Source organism: Gopherus flavomarginatus, chromosome 3 (assembly GCF_025201925.1).
Source record: "Gopherus flavomarginatus isolate rGopFla2 chromosome 3, rGopFla2.mat.asm, whole genome shotgun sequence".
Lineage (NCBI taxonomy): Eukaryota > Metazoa > Chordata > Testudines > Testudinidae > Gopherus > Gopherus flavomarginatus.
Genome location: NC_066619.1, coordinates 33114080 through 33131685, shown reverse-complemented (window position 1 = coordinate 33131685; position 17606 = coordinate 33114080). Strand labels below are relative to the sequence as shown.

General features: G+C 40.4%; 1 protein-coding gene across 1 annotated transcript; it reads right to left on the bottom strand.

The window, feature by feature from the left end:
* Window positions 1-2356: 2356 nt before the first annotated feature.
* Window positions 2357-13170, bottom strand: ISL1 (ISL LIM homeobox 1). Its single transcript, XM_050947196.1, has 6 exons — window positions 12972-13170; window positions 11997-12186; window positions 8968-9227; window positions 6413-6699; window positions 4823-4990; window positions 2357-2659 (listed from the first exon to the last, which is right to left on the bottom strand). Exons 1-6 carry the CDS (start codon window positions 12997-12999, stop codon window positions 2543-2545), a joined length of 1050 nt encoding a protein of 349 aa, XP_050803153.1. The 5' UTR covers window positions 13000-13170; the 3' UTR covers window positions 2357-2542.
* Between the last annotated feature and the right edge of the window lie 4436 nt (window positions 13171-17606).

Sequence of the window (17606 nt, the reverse complement as noted above, 5' to 3'; positions counted from 1 at the left end):
TATTTTGTTTCCTGTGTCCACATTAAGAGGGTGCAGCCCGGTTTGGCAGACAGAGTGAAAGAAAAGCCCACAGTCTTGTCCTTAACAGCAGCTTATGCTCGGCAAGCGACCCTCTCCTTGGAACTGAGTACTAAATTCCCTCTTTTCAACAGTAGAACATGCATTGAAACAAATGACTTAATGACATCCTCACCTCCTCCCCCCCCCCACAGAAATTTTTTTTTACCAATCCTACGATCCTGTGTGAAAATACAAGTGTTACTACTCACACGGTTTAAGGTAGATTTCATATTTATTTAAATATTTATCAAGTATTCAAAAATGTATTACACTTGAGCATACAAAATGAATCCAGTTTCTATCCTTATATTAGACTTTTAACTCCCCCCCCCCCCACTCCACTGTCGAAATGGTTTGTCTATAGCTTACCTAGCGCGGGGTGAGTGGGTGGGGATGATGGGCGGTGGAGGAGGGAGGCTAAGAGAGAATAAGATTATGTTAAGAAAACATGACGCTTTGGAGAAACGGTCATGCAACCCAACCTGTCTTTGTCAGACTCGAAATCTCTGTGTATCCCAGTTGTTAAGGATTTTTTTTTTTAAAGTGAGCCTTTGTCCTGTAATGGCTGTGAGCACGAGGGAATACTTCAACAGGAGCAAAAACCCTTTATCCTTTCCTGCGGTTTTCTTCCCCTCCTCCCTCCCCTCCCCTCAAGAAATCGTCCACGTTTCTAGCTTTCACCACCACCTTCCACCCTTCCCCCAAATTAAAAAAATGGAAGAAAAGGTGGAGGGGGGGGCGGGGAAAGGAAATCGAAAGAAAATAAGAGAAACACCAATCGTGAGATTTCACAGCAACATCCCCTCAAATCTATTCCTCCTGCAGCATTTTTCAGTCGTTTTGACAGCAGATACTGACAAATAATAGTCATACTTGACTTACTAAGCAAAATATGTCCCTTTTATCAGGAGCTTATACTTCAAATACAGGTCACTTCAGCAATCTTAACGAGGCTTTGGTATACAGCACTTTCTTCTTATTGTTTTAAACAATACAGCTCAGAAAAGCTGAGCTCTATTGGCTATGTCAGTTCTTTAGGTTTCTCAGCATTGTCTGGTTATGCCTAGAGTAGTATCACTTTTAAAGGGTAGGAGAGGAGGGGGAAGGGATAGTTTGTAACGTTATCAATTGAAGGCTAAGGCATCAAACTAGCCCTGATACAGCTGTCGAAATTGCAATTTACAAGCTGATCGTTAATACTTGCAATAAAATATCACACTCCGTATTTTCAATGATACCGACTTTGCATGCAATATTTTATTTCAGGTATTTAGCTGCGAACTTGTAAATATAGAAAAGAGGGAACTTTTATCAGTTTTATTTTTCTATATTCCAAACGCTTATTTAGTGAAATAGTCCTGAAGATATAATAATTCTACATATGGCGCTTTTATTTCACATAATATTTAAGAAAAAAAGACAAAAATCACATAGAATTAGACATATAATTCAAAGACCACGGTACAACCTTTTTCTTCTTTTTTTCCCCTTTTTTCTTTTACTTCAGCAAACAAAAACAAAAAATAGAGTCAAATGACATGAAAAGTGGCAAGTCTTCCGATAATAAATAATAAATTACTTTATACTTTTTGCAATGCAAGAGCAAACCAAAAAAAATTCTTTTTTCCTCTTTATTTCCAGAGAGAGAGAGAGAGAGAGAAACAGTCGTTTAAACCCATAACTATACACATCTTTGGGGGGGAAAGTTCTTGGACGGACACGATTCAAACACAATCCCGAGACGCTTTGTGGCAAAGTAGAGGTATACCTTGTTGCAATGCTTTATAAGTCGGTTTTTAAATAGGAATTCAAAAACCTGTTTTTAAAGTCGCTTCAGACTTCTCCATAGAGGATGGATCTCAGCAAAACCAAAACCAAAACCCCAGCTACAGTACATGCTATAAGAGACCCAGGAAACAACACCTTAAGAGTCAACTAAAAAAAAAAACCATTGCAAACCAATGCAGCTCCTGCTTCCTGCAATGAAACTTTCAGCCATGCGGGGCTAGATTGTCTTTCCTGATGTTGTGAAACCTATTGGAGATCCTTTTTGCCAAGGCAATGACCAATAAGAAACAGCACCATTCGGATTAGGATGGAGTACAGACAGTCTCTCTAGCTCGGTTTCTTTCTATGTTCAGTCAAATGAAAAGATGCTTCTTTTTTTTCTGAGATCCATAAATACAAATCCTCTAAGTTTCAAAAACGTCTTTTCGATGCTCCTGTGATCACTGGATATCATGTGTTTATTTACTCTTTTAAATTATTATTATTCTAGTAAGATCCCATGATTGTCTTCACAGTGTTGCTACCATTTCACCTTGTCATTTATAACAAGACTCCATGCACTTCTGGAGCGTTCTTTGCTAGGTTCATTACAGGTTTATTAAATACTTTTAAGTTTCAGAGTCTCAACGTGACAACTTTCCCGCTCTCTTCAACAGGAGGAAATAATAATAAAAAAATCTGAATTAATTGTTCCTCATGCCTCAATAGGACTGGCTACCATGCTGTTAGGTGTATCTGGGAGCTGAGAGGACATTGATGCTACTTCACTTCCGGTGGAATTGGAACCTGGTCCTCCTTCTGAAAAATTAACCTGCCCAAAAGAAAATAAGGGGAGAGGAGGGGAGGTTACAAATGTAGTTATAGTTATCAATGAAAGGCAGGAGGAGAAGAAAAAGAAATACAAATACATAAGCAACATGCACTACAAACGGCATCATCCAAAACCCAATGAAAACAATGGGAGTTTTTCCATTGACTTGAATGACTTTTGAATCAGTCCCCAAATCAATTCACTGAACAAAATTGATTTCTAAAACCAAAATGGGTGGGGGGGAATGACGATAAAAACTGTTATTAATTAGACCTGTTTTCTCAGGTCTTTTAGAGATCTTTGCATTCTAATTGTTTGGGAATTCCCAACAGTATGTTGTAGTCAATTATTTAAGAACGTTATGTGTTTTCTGACATGAAACTGCAAGGCTACTTCCCACTCCCCTTTGTGGTGCATAATACAATAAAAAATGGCACAAGGCTCTATGAGCATAATGTGTTTTCTTTTCAACAAGCCATCTTCTTCCCCAAGTGGGATGCGGACTCCATGGGTCCATATTAAATGAGAGTGAATTGGGTAAAAAGGGTAACCAAAGCCACTGCGAGTTGGAGATCAGATCATAGTCTAACAGTGTCCATAGTATGGAGAGTTTAGCATTTCTAATACACCCACAGTTCAGTTTGCTCCTTCTTGGTTAGAAGAGTCTATGATTAAGGCCCTGCCTACATAGCTGAAATTTGCACCAGCCACTTGAACAGTCACTACACTGTGTCCATGCTACAAAATGTTCCTGAGGCATCCATTTTTCAATCTATATGCTCTATTTTTGGTCAAGCTGTCATTAAAAATATAGGGCAAAATTTGCCTCCTGGTTACATCCCAAAACATTGAATTCTGTTGCTGGACTTAGTACCCACCAATGGCCAGTCTATCCCAAGGCTTAAAGACCTTCTGTTCCATTAACCCGAAATAAGTAAAGCAGACAAAGCAGGTCACTGTTTTGTTTTGTTGTTGTTTCTTTTTTTTTTTCCCTGCCTACCAGATAGCTTGGTTTAAGCATGGGGAGTAGAAGATGCTCTAGAACCAAGATGATCTGTATCACAGCATCCACAGAACAGTCTGCTCAATTACAGGGCATTCCAAATGGACATAGCATTCCATTCATTCTTCAGCATCAGAATAAGAGAAAAAACATCATAAAAATGAGTGGGTCACCAAAGGAAAAGATCTAGAAATATACATTGGTGCCTCAAACCTTTATTTTTATTTTCCAAGGAATCATTTTGAAAAATTGCTTGACCAATCAAAAACCTCTATGGTAATATTTCATGATCATTTGTTATCACTGTGAATCACTGAAAAACCATACACAACGTACCTTATTATTTTAAAGATCTGGTTTAAACACACTTAGGCCAGGAAATTGAGTTAAGGTTGAACTTCTGTCCTTAATTCACCTTGTTGAGCCTAAGTATTGCAGATGATATGGTCCCATATGAGCTGCCAAATGACGTAGGCATAAGGAAGTGAGTTAAGAACAGAATTTATTCTTAAATTTCTGTCTTCTTGTTCGTTAAGCCAGTCCATTAATATTGTTTGGCTTTTGCATGTGACTATGTAATAACAATTCCCTTTATAAAATAAGATATAATTTCAGATGGGGTAGATATAAATATCTGCCTAGTGGTACATACTTAAAGAAAGATTTACACTCTCCCACCCTCCCTGTTTTAAGAATCTCATCGGTCTGGCTGACATATTCATATAGTTGAACTCAATTCTGTACTACATAGGCAAAATGAAAAAAAAATGTGGACCCAATGTTAGTAATTGCTGTTGTAAGTTTACAAAGAGTAAAATGATTTGCATATAGTTTTTAATGCTAATCTTTTCCATAGATTTGCTTTAAAATTTTGTGACTATAATTATCTTAATTACTATTTCAGACCTTGTTTATGGGTCTGATCCAAAGACCACTGAAATCAATAGGAGCCTTTTTACTGACTTCAAGTGGGCTTTGAATTGAGCCATATAAAATCCATTTTATTCTAAATACTGACATATTGCAATAATGCAAATATGAGGAATGCATTTATAGTCTGGGGTTCATATCTCACAGCACATATACACCAAGTTTAGAGAATACCCAATATTCTGCCCCGTGTATACATTAGCATATTCAGTCTGTGTACTAACACTTACTAGCTGCTGAAAAGCAGGTTGATCTATGTCACTCTGCAATGCGAAGTCACTCAGTACTTTCCAAGGAGGCTGGTAACTCTGCACTTCCACTGGGTTAGCCTGTAAACCCCCATCATGTCTCTCAGGACTAGCAGCCACCATAGGAGTTCCTGTCATCCCTTGAATATTCTGTAAACAACCGACCAAAAGATGTTAATGAGCTTTGTTAACTTTATTGTATATAAGCGCTGAGTCAATAAACTGCTATTCTATCTTATCTATACAGTCGCCTGTATTTACCTAGTTAATCTACTGTGAATGTCTTACCCTATTCTACTATAGGTCAGCCTATTTCTGCATTTATCACACTGGAAGCTTACTTTCTTTCTCCTTAATCCTTGTATTTCTTCATGCCCGGTTGCCTAAAAGGTTATTAACTACTTACACCAAATACCACTGCCTGGCGATGCATGCACAGCAAGGAACAAGAAAGGGTTAACCACCCTGGGTTTATATTTTGCATCCATGCTGGCTTTCTGTGTGACCTTAACTGGATCGCATAACCTCTACGCTACCAACCTCGGGTGCCTGAGTAGCTTTAGAAAAACCTTTGTGTATTCTAAATGCTACGGCTGTTATGTACAAAATGACTCGAAGCCTTGAGGAACAGTGTGCTGATAACATTGTGTTTTATTGCATTCTAACACGGCAAAATGAATCTCCTTAAATTCCATTTAACTAGGCAGCCTTATGAATTCATAGTCTTTTTCAGGTCAGTCAATATACTGAATATAGAGGGAATAAGTAGCTGCTTGTGTCTTTCACCAACAGAAGCTGGTCCAATAAAAGATATTACCTCACCCACCTTGTCCCTTCTTGAAAGACTCAAGCGGGGGAAGAGGGGGGAAAGGTTGCAAAATGGAGCAAGGCAACTTGTTTTGCTAAATCTTGCAACTTAAACGCGAGACAGCTTGTTTGCATCACGTGTGCATATGCACATATATGTAACGCTGAAATTACTGTGACTAGGATGACAAATCAAACCTCTCCTTTGCATTTGTCTTTTCCTACATTGGGTGCAGTTGCTCACCTATACCAATATGTACGTTATAATATAGAAAGTGCTAAGAAAATGCATCAGATTTGTGTTTTTGACTCCCCCATTGACGAGGGGGAATGCGTCTTTTCCAGTTAAGGAGTCCATCGCATTTGCAAAATAAATATTACACAATGCTCGGCTTAATTACATCCCCTAAACTCTTCGGGTCACAATTCACATTTACTCTAATGCATACTGAAGCCTTAGCCCCACCAAAAGGCGTGTCCGCTTGAGCAGGCTGTGTAATCCTCTTGCTACGGTCTATTTTAATTGCATTGACAACAGAATACGTGAATAATATTTACAGTAATCTGAAGGCAAACCAACTTGTACCACATCTGTACTTTTTTAAAATGGAGCTCTCATATAATCAGCGGCATTTATCTGCCCAGACAAAACCCAACCCCAAAGAAGGCTGGTCAGAGGTGGTCTCGGTACAATTTCAAGATCAAAGGATCATTTCGACTTCAGGAAGGAACGTTCCATTAGGATCACAGGCTGCAGCCACTTACAGTTTTGTCATTGGGCTGCTGTTGCTGAAGCTGCTTCATCATGATGCTCCTTTTTTTGTCCTTGCATCGCTTGTTTTGAAACCAGACCCTGATGACCCTCGGGCTGAGGCCAGTCATTTCCACCAGTTGCTCCTTCATAAGCGCGTCGGGTCTGGGGTTGGCAGCGTAGCAGGTCCTCAAGGTGTGAAGCTGTTTCTCATTAAGCACAGTCCGGACTCGGGTGGTCTTCTCCGGCTGCTTGTGGACGTGGGGTCGAAGAGCGGGCTGTCTGGCAGAGATAGGTTCTGCTGCAAAGGAAGGGGGGAGGAACGAACAGGATCCCCATAAGTAAGAGGCAGAGAATCTACAGAGAGTCAGGGCGTTCTGGGGTAGATCCTTACTGAAAAGGCCATTAAGGCATTCAGCTGAGTTCTTGTCCTTATCTCTACCCTACCAGCTGATGGAATCACACCACAGTCGGCATTTTTTACTGTACAGACAAATAATCGGGGTGGGAGGACAACAAACAAACTGAAGATCAACCCTGTATTATCTCTGACAGACAAGGAATATTCAACTTCATAACAGGCAAGGGGTGGGGGAGGGAGTATTTATTTATGGAGAAATCACAAAAGTGGATAGTTAGCTTAAAAGTTTTAAATGGGAGCACTTTGCATAATTTGTGTGCCTGCCTGTTGTATGTAGACTCTATCACAACAGTGGCCTGAGACCTTGAGCACAATTACATGCACCGGCTACCAACAGTTTTACACTACTGCTCCAAAACCAAGCAAACCTATTCATTGGAGAAAACCTTGTATGTGAAAGGCACATCCCAAGAGAAGAGGCTGTTTGTGAAAGGGGAGGTTCAAGGTGAACTTATGTCACTGTGTCCCTTAAAAATCTAAAGGTATTGCAAAATCTTAAAAGGGGAAGGGAAAGCATGGCGGTTGATTATTTTCTTGGAAACCGTCGGGACATGCAACCAAATGGACATTGTCAATCGAAAGTTAGAAATACATCGTTTTACTGATAGTGCATAGATTCTTTTTTTTTCTTCAGAAATTAAATTCACTAGAATACCCTAAATGTCACTTGGCCAAAAATAAAGGGTAAACATTACTAAAAGCTTGGCCAAGGAGTGTTCAATTTTGTCCTGTAAAATCGGGTTTCTATTTCTCCGTGGACACAACAAAACAGCAAAGACATTCGATGAAGACCGAAGAAGATCCCCCAATACTGGTAATTTTGTAACTGCAGACACAATATTCCTCATAAAACATGCACAAATATGCTTGAAGGGATATGCATAATCTGTCCAAAATTCTGGAATGATTAGCTATTTGTTTCTCTGCTATATATACATAGGTCACTTGAAAACTGTTCAAAAGAGGCAGCTATGCCCGTAGAAACGTGGCTGGGTTTGTAAATATCCCTTAGCGTTAGTTACCTGAATAGCAGTTCTCCATTCCAATCTTGTGTTGTTTATTTGTCCGTGAAAGCTGTTCCCCTTCCTAAAGCTCAGTTTCTATAAATATCTACTGCACAGGTAGAAAACTAAAAGTGTAAGTAAACCTCTATGTTGGGTAGAGTCTAAAGTTGCAACGCGGAGTTTAAGATGAAATTCTCATCAAATCACATAAAACGTTTCAAGAAGGCAGAATCACTTTAAAAGGCAATTAGTGAAGATTAGCTTGTTGACAGTTTTAAATTACAGCCTAAGTGCTCGTCTGTAGTTATTAAGTCTATCCCTTTTCGGACCCCCTTTCTACCAATGTTTTAAAACAACCTGTTCCAAATGTTTTGGGGGGCAGTTGGTGGGTAGAAGGGGTAAATGGAAAGGTATTTGTGATTTAATACAGAAGTACTATATACACATTAGATTACCTATGTAGCTATCTATCTAACCAATCCACTTTCAAAAGAGGAAACTTATGCCCAAAAAGGGTCCACTGGTTCTCCCAGGGCTCTCATTAGACAAATGCACATACAATATCTTAGGTATGTACTTCCAGCGAATCACTAGATTTCGAAGGTTTTAATACTGGCTTATATGTGTGTGTGCACAAATATTTATATAAACACGAGATTATATACACCTATAATGTATTAATGTGTTTATATAAATACATACATGCATATAATGTTTTAGAGATAGATATAAAATGATATGCTTTCGGATATATACATGGGTGTACATAGATACAGACAGGTGTGTGTATACCTGTTCTGTTGTCATATGAGCTGTTATATTGTCATCTATGTGCGCATATATGGATAGTGATATGTGTGTGGTTATAGCATTTCTATAGGCAGGCTCCTCCATATAGAGATCTACAACTATGCCTGGCTCTACACAGCACACACGTGTTCTATAGAACACGCCAGACGCATGCATGCACATATATGGCTACAGGGTTATACAGTACACACACACAGAGGCAGAGGAATGAAGGAAGGGCTGGAACAAAGCCCTGGCCGCTCTCGCTGCAGAGCCGATAGATGCATAGAGTGGCTGTGGCCTGCAGTCGCAGCAGCTCCCTCCCTCTCTCTGTCTCTGTGGACTGGAGGAGTACCTGCCATCTGCAGCGGTCTGGCGGGATGAAGGGGGCTGAGCGGGTCCCCTGCTCCCAGGCTGGCCCTCTCCACCACGTCGTGGTCGGCTCGGCAGAAGAGGCCGTCGTCCCGCAGCGCGAACTCGTCCCCTGGGATGAGCTGGCGGCTGCAGGCCACGCAGCGGAAACACTCGATGTGATACACCTTGGAGCGGGCGCGCATCACGAAGTCGTTCTTGCTGAAGCCGATGCTGCACTTGGCGCACTTGATGCCGTATAACCTGAGCAGGGCCCGGCCCAGAGACAAGAAGGAGAAAAGAAGTTTCACCCCCAGTCGTGTGCAGCCCCCCGGCCCTGCTCCACTCGCCACACGCCGCCCGCTAGTTAAACAAGCCTTTACAGCACAGAAGCTGGAAGGAGAAAGGAATAAAACGGATTCAGTTACCGCCAATGCCTAGATCTCGCCGCTGTAAAAGGCTGCAGAGCTCAGACGACCCCTCCCCACGCAAGCACCACTGGGGGGGGACAAACACAAAACCTCAGGAAGAATTTTCCTAACCCCTCTCCTGCCTCACAGCCTGAGCCGCCCAGCAAAGGGGATGGCGGGGAGGGGGCACCGGGCGCTCTCACACTGGGCTCAGGGCACGTTGGCTGCCCCCACGCTGCTCCAGAGCTGTAGCAACCCGCTTGTGTATAATATGTAAAATAAAGGCTGGCTCCGATGACAGAGAGTGACACCCATTGCACAAACACAAACCTATTAGCCTCTTTTTTTTTTTTTGAATGAAACGTTCAGCAATTTTGCCGCCTCCTGCACACTAGGGTTTCCAGTAGCTAGAGTTTTACTTTTCCCTTCTCAGGACACCGAAGGAGGAACTTTTCTGGGCACTACAGGTATCAAGATTTTTTCTACCTTCCGCCTTCTTTCTGTCGCGTAACTTTTCTATTAAAGTGCGTTTTAAATGCTGCGGCGTTCCAGCCTTTCTCCTAATTCAATCTTTCCACTCTCGCCACCAGCACCACCTTAAGCTGAACGCTAAAGCCTTCAAACATAAACGAAAGGAAAACTTCCTTACTGATATTTCAATAGAGCAAATCATTCGTCTCTTTGTTTTATACATCTTTAATAGCTACTGTGTTGTAGCTTGAGTCCTCTTCGATATGGAAAGAGGGGGACATTTCAGGTAGCAGTATCTATCTACACAGACACAGATATATTTCTATTAGCTGTAGTCCTGAGTCATATTTCACAGCTTCACGGAGTATCGGCTCAAACTGAATGTTATTTAGCTAACCTCTTTGATTAACAAGACAAGTTAGTATAATTCTAAAAATATATGCCCATATACGTATATACGTGTTCACACAGTCCTAAATAGTTTACAATATATACACACAGAAACTCTTCCAAATACCCTCTATAATGCACACAATCTCTTTGTTGTGTGTATGTCGACACACACACACATAGTAACACCTTATTTGTGTGTGCATGTATAGCAGAATGTGTGTCACACACAATGTATTCAATTTCTACTCACATCTAACACTTCTGAATTATAAGATCTCATGAAAAATAATGAAAGAACGGCTCGACCTCCAAATATTATAGCTTAATAGGTACAGGAGTTATTTTTTGCGCATATGCTTGACAATTTCATATTTGCTCAGCGTCTAATTCAAGGTCGCCTTGCACAGATTGTACACTTTTTATTTTAAATAATTTGAACAAATGAAATTTGTTTTGCAGAAACTTTTCAAGGTTGCAATTATTTGCCCATTTCCCATACTCAATGAAATTCACATAGGAACAAAACGACCAGATCACACTCCTAAACATTTTCTCTCTTTTGAAACTGGGAAAGAGTCAAAGAAGAATGTTAAAAAATAAATAAAATAAAATAAAAACACCGCTCCCAGATACGTTTAAAAGTAAAGCTAAGAACGGAGTGGATTGTTCTCAACATTGCAAAACTTGGAGAACAATTTCACAACGTGGCTTTAAGGACCCAACTATTTATATGTGCATTGGAGGGACTCAAGTGGTTTGTTCTAATTCGGAATTAAAATGAATCTACAAAGGTATCTTTAGAGTGATATTTATTCCCGAAACTTTCTGTAACAATGTTTTGGCCATATAGCATAGGTAATATACAAAGTTCTGCTATACACAAACCTAGCAGATGACACCAAAGGCTAGCAATAGATAAACATGACCCAAGAGCGCAAATAATAAACACCCCCAAAGTTCTGCTTTGGTTTCGCTATAGTGTTAGGATTGGCAACTCTCACATTTTATCAGTTACCAGATTTTAATGTGAGGAAGGAAGCAGTTCCATTATCTAAATATACCCAATTGTTCGCGAACAGATGATGGGCAATTTGATCTGCTCTGTCTAATTCATCAGCACAGATAAGATAAGAAAGAAAAGGCAGTCAGATATCACCAAGGAGTTAATATTTAAAAAGATTACTTGCCAGTTATTTTAGCAAAGAAACATTATAGTCTATCTTTTAACCTTACAAAAAAAGGATCTTCCTTCAAAATAGAATTGTAAACTTCAACTTCTTTTTTTTAATAGGCCCTGCTGTAAATAGGTTTATTTGTCCGTTCTTTTTTTTTACTGCATACATGTTTGAAGTGTCTTCATTCTATATATGATTTTGCCTTCCTGTAACTCATACAACAAACACACAGAGATGCAGGTATGTATTTAAAAGCGATCAGCTCTGTGCCTGAATAGCTGTACTATTTAAATATATATTTAGATGCTATCCTGCTTGTTAGGACCACAGCACACATTGCAGGAAATTGTGCTTTACCAGGAGAAGTCCTTACAAACCCTAGCTATTCCTGACTTTGAGTGTTTTATATTTTTCATTTTAATTTATGGAATAAACTTGACTAGAACTTTTCCCCTTGTACCTTTGGAGAACTAACTTTTTTTTTTTACCAAAAAAACAAAACAAAACAAAAAAGCCCTCTCCCTCTGTCTGTCTCTATATACAGTAAAATCTAACCAAATAATCAAACAGCGTAAATGGCGTACCTGATATAATCTCTTTTACAGTAGGTTTTGCCATCCCTAACAAAGCACGTACAGGTCTCGTCCAAATACTGATTACACTCTGCACACTTCAAACACGCCGCATGCCATTCCAAATCCGGAGAAACCCTCAGAATATACTGATCGTGAATTTGATTGCCGCAACCAACACATAGGGAAATCAGACGTTTTTCTGAAATGAAAATAAATACATGATTGACTAACCGTTTACTCTCCTACAGAGATAAACACACTTTTAGTGTCGATCCCTTATAGGGCATACTCTGGGAGGTTTTGATTTTTTTAAAAAGAGCATTGCACTTTTGGATGGTAATTGAAGTGTTCCATCAAAACCTTGCCTCATTTAGAAAGGAGGCGGGGAACGTATGTTAAAATGCAGATGTGAACAGCCTTCGGTGTGAGCTTCTAATTTTGCAAGCCTTGCACACAACCCAAACTCCCTCGTTTTGCATTTTTCTTCGCTCCAGGGGAAATCATTTTATATATAAATTAAAAAGGGGTTGGCTGGAAGCGTTGAGAACTGAACGCGTGGATGTTTAAACCCCTCTCCCGCATAACACAGGGCTCGATATTGTGAGCAAGCTTAGACAGCATTCCAGTTGTCACTTGTTCTCCTTCGCAAGCCTAATGCTAATTCGCCTAAATGGGCTAGATGCTGTATACTCAGGCAGACCCACTGGAGTCTAAGGCGAAGATAGCTAAATCTCCAGGGCAGAGGTACCATTAAAAATCCCGCCTGCGACCCAAACTTTAAAGGCGCACAGGACCCAAGGCTATGGAAAAACAAGGATAAGAGGTTAAAACACAGCAAGCATGCAGGCATGGCAACAAAGGCACCTTCTCTACCATTCCAGGGAAGTTCAGATGAGCAGCTCATAGCAGCTCCCTGCCTGACACGAGTACAATAGACAGCACATTGATTCCAACAACGGTAAAAAAAAAAAAAATCCTCCTTACTTTTTGGTGGGTCTCCCATGTCTCCCATATCTGTAAGAGGGGGTATTGTCCACAGTGGAATGGTGGTGTGCGCTTTCGTTTTAAGACCCCAAAGTAGGTTTTAAAGCGGTTGCTAAAAAGAAAAGCAGAGCGTGAGATCTGGGCAGCAGCCGGGCTGCAGAGGCGCTGCTGGCCGGGCGGCACTGCCCTCTCTCGCAATGCCGGGCAGTCCAGTTTTGCCCGTGTGCTGGGACTGGAAGAGGCGCTGCGGAGCCGGACTCAGCGCTGATCGGGCACTAGTCTCTTCCTTATCTCTTACTCAAACTTCTCTGCTCCAACTCGGCTAGATCTCCATTGGCCTGACGTAACGCGCGGGGACGTCAAGCCTGTCCTGCGCGGATTGGTGGAAGGCAGCGCAGAGCAGCTGTTCTGATTATCATATTTCAGTCGCTGTAGCTTTGCAACGCTGCTGCAGCGGCTCGGGGGTAACTTTCCCACTCCTCATTTGTGTTCCCCTTTAGACTTTATTCTTTCCACTCGTCCTCGGGTCTCCTTCCGAGCGCCCCTGGTACCCTTCACTTTACAGTACTGTCTTTGCTCCATTTCTTGCTGCGCTTGTCAGATCCCCCTCCCCCACTGAACTTTTTTTTTATGGGGGGGGGGGGGGGTTGTGGCTATTTACATTTCGCTATTTATAATTCCATATTTTGGGGGGTGGCTCCAGCTATCTGTCTTTGCCAGGCAGCAGAATTTGACCCAGTTAGATGAGGGGCTCACCTACTTTTGTCAGGGGATAAAAAGAAATACTTGCTGTATGAAGCCACATATACAAGGTTTAATTGTCTTTCCCATTCTCCTTTTCCCTCTTGCAACTGTGAATAACTGCCTTATGGATTTCTGCTAAACACGAGATCGAAGAAGATGATACAAATATTACCTTAAACTGGCCCTCAAAATCTATCCTTTCTATTTTTCCCCCTTTTCAAACCCTTTTTACTTCTCCTTTAGTTTAAGCCGAAGTTTAGGTCTATCCACTTTCATCGGTTCGACAATAATGGATATACAAGTACAGTAAAGCTCAGAGAGTCTCTCTTCGTGGCAAATGTACTAATTTACGCCCCCTCCCCACGTAATTCTACCCCCTTTTTACTATGTTTTGTCTGGATTTACAGCAGTGCAAATGCTGGAGGTAATATAAGTCTTTAAATGTACCTCTTCTTTGAGAAATGTGGAGCATTTCATTAAGTTACTCAAGGAAACTAAAATATAAGAAATATTGTGTAGCTGGTCCCCAATAATATTGTTTGTGATTTTTCAGTTATGCATATCGGTACACAGGCACTCCTAAAACTAAAGTCCTTGTAACTTTAGGGCCATGGAACCTTCCGAAACCAATTTCAGTGACCCCTTCAGGGGCTGCTGGTTTAATAATTTGACTCTCAATTATTTAAAGCTTTCAAATCTAGTAAACCACTTTCATATTTTTAAAGTTTAAGGCACCCATTTCTTTATATCTTTGCAAAATTCAGGCTTTGATCATACTATGACCTGAACCTCTCTTAGTTGTTAAATATGTGAAGCTGTATCCTCCTCATACCGTTATAACTCCACTATGCAAAATGAAACAATACCTTATATAATTCTTTTAGGGTTTGTTTGGAACCCGCTTCTGTCTCGTTCTATATGGGTTCTTATACCGCCATCATCACTTTATTATCTAAGCGACTTCCAGCTGGAGGCTTCTAAACTATGTTTATCAGCTAAATGTTTTCTCCCCCGCCCCCAGCGTCCCTTTCTTTTGAAGGAAACTGACACTGCAAGAGTTTGGATAAAAGAAAAAAAAACAACAGTCCAGCTAGACTATATATACACACACATGGAAATTGTGTTGCAATGGAATGGTCAAAACGTTATTCAATTTAAATGTGATGATTATCATGCTATTACTAAGCAAACGATCTCGTAGGAATCCTAGCTTAGGCTGAAAGATGTTTTCATTTGCAATGTGGAGGGTGTAGGTAAATCTAATAGAATGGGAATCGAAGGTTCATGTAAAGATACTAAGATGACTGGCTTGGTAGGAGTTCAAGATGTCAGAAGACAAAGATGTTGTAAATACACACACTTCACATATTTAACATTTAAATGAACAGTTGAAGTTGCAACTGGGTGACCATTTAATTCTTCTCGAAACCCGTGAGGTTTTATTTATTTATTTAATTTTTTAAAAATTACCCCCGCCCCACATTGCGGTGTTTTCGCTCTGTAGCCCAACAAGCAATGACCAAGAATTATTGCTGATAGCAATTCCAAACAAACAAGCTGGCATGGGGTTGGGGCAAACTTTTAATAATGGGCGATTTCACATGAGTACACTTATTTTGTGCACAACTCACACACATATTGTAAACAACTATCACCCACCACGAGATCTGGTAGGAGACATTCCATAACTGAATATTAAATATATACATCAAACCTATAGTCAGTTCAGAGTGGGGAGAGTCATCCTCACTGCGGAATATTTGTGAGAGTTTTGTCTGGGACACTCCTGGAGAGATATCAGGCCATTGCACAGGGACTGTAAAATAAAAAGTGTAACATGGAAGCATCGCAGTAAAAATACTAGCACGATCATTTGTTAACCTTCGCGCTCACATTTTGTCTTATCACTGATTTATTCTCCTTTTCAGACCTCTTTCTTTCTCCATCCTTATACCATTTCAACCATTACCCATGAACAAACCAACCAACCAAACGAAGCAAGAAAACACACTCACACGCTTTAAAAATGTGGCTGTTGCAGATTAAATCTAGCAGTGATTAGCTGTTTAGACAATATTTTTAATACACGATCGCAGCAGCGACCTCTTGTGTTCAAAAGAGGCATTTATCCCCCTAATGTCACAAGCGCAGGCACATTTTTTGACCTTTTGTGAATTTCTACGTCGGGTCAAAAATAATTCCTTATTGAAAGTGCCATACTAATGAACCTCCTCGGGGAGCAAATAAATGGAAGACCTTGATGGACCACTCATACAAAAACACGTGTAACTTTAAAAATGTGCCCGATCTTAATTATAAACATCAAGGGGGTTTACAAGTGACTTTAATATAGAGGGGTCTTTTCTGTGCCGGGCCCATGTGTTCTTTTCCCAGAGATGGTCTGTATTCTTCTCCATTTGCCTAAACACGACGAGGATTACAATCGGGAGTCCATTTCTGAAACACTGCTTCTGTTTTCCAGTGGAACACCATTGTTTGTTTGAAAATAACCCAATCTGGTTTTAATTCTATTACTACCACCACCCTTCTTTTTTTTGGAAATACTTCTGGCGGAGGTGATTGAATTTTAAGCTTGATCTTTGTAAATGATGTGCGGTAAGCGAGAAACCTGTCTCCGCCCAACAAATAAGGATTGGGAAGGAAAGGAGGGATTTGAGGCTTTGATCAAGCTTCCCTTTCCCCCCCCCCCCCAGCTACTGATTTGCTTACTGTGTATTCGATTCGCGTTCCTGTGAAGGCAAAGCTCTATATTTAGCCAGCATCAGAATCGGGTTTAAGGGAGTGGAATAATGAGTGGAACTGCCAGTTTCAATGAGTAAGGTATTTAGAGGAAAAAGGCTGCCGCAGGATCTCTTTTATGATACCAATAGACACGTGATTGGGAAGACATAAAACGGGATTTGTACGTATTTTAGACACTTCCGAAAATCTGTTATTTCTGTTTGTTCCTTGTACTTTTATTTCCTTATTTATTTACTTGGGGAGGGGGGAAGGGGGAGAGGGGTCGTCTTCTGACAAGTGTATGGCAATATAAGCAATCAATAGCTTTCACCACGGTCAGGGACTCCGTTGAGATTATGTGCATTTAAAAGAAGCAGCGATTAACCCTTTACATTCCATAAAGAATGTGTATCTATTTATACATACAAAGGCACAGGTATGTATTTTGATAGCGGTAAAACTGCAGTAGATGCATCCACTAAACAAAATAATTACAGCACTTGTCTCAGAAGACAACATCACCGTTGTTGTTTTTTTTAAATATATATCTCCACGAATGTAAGGGCAGCCAGTCATTTTGATTTTAGTAAAGGGATGCGGTAATTTAGTTCACAACTGGACTTTAAGCCTGAACTTGAATTGTGCAGACACTGCTTTGAATCCTTGTTATATTTTTAATGAATGAGACTTGCCTTTTAAAATGCTAGACCGATCACCGGATCTAATCTAGTCTTTCGGCGTAAATGTACGAGACTAACGTTTGTATTGACATTCTATTTTATTCAGACAGTAGAGGAAAGTCTCCGCAGAGACAATGTTTGATTCTTTGCTATAGATTAGATTCTGGCGGAGTATATTTGTGTTTCACTACAACACTCCCGTAAAATACACATGCGGAGAGAGTTATCCGACAGTTTATTCAAGCCTTAAGAATTGACAGTGTGGACTAAGGTCAGTTTAAAACTTTTCTGTAACGCTTGGGACCAGACAGACGATTCTAAAACAGAGCGGATTGAATCTGTCGAGCGGATTTGGACTCCCGAAGGTTCAAATTTATTTTAATTGCATCATGGAATCCGGGATGTGAATCAGGCTTGTGCCAATGAAACATGCTGAGAAAGGGATTTTGTAATATTGAAATACAAAACA

Excerpts from the sequence above, each read along its gene's own strand:
- ISL1 (XM_050947196.1), bottom strand. The coding sequence starts at position 12,999 with ATGGGAGACATGGGAGACCCACCAAAAA. Across the intron at positions 12,187-12,971 it reads CATGGGAGACCCACCAAAAA|AAAAACGTCTGATTTCCCTA; the intron begins GTAAGGAGGATT and ends TTTTCATTTCAG. Across the intron at positions 4,991-6,412 it reads AGCAGCCCAATGACAAAACT|AATATTCAAGGGATGACAGG; the intron begins GTAAGTGGCTGC and ends GGTTGTTTACAG.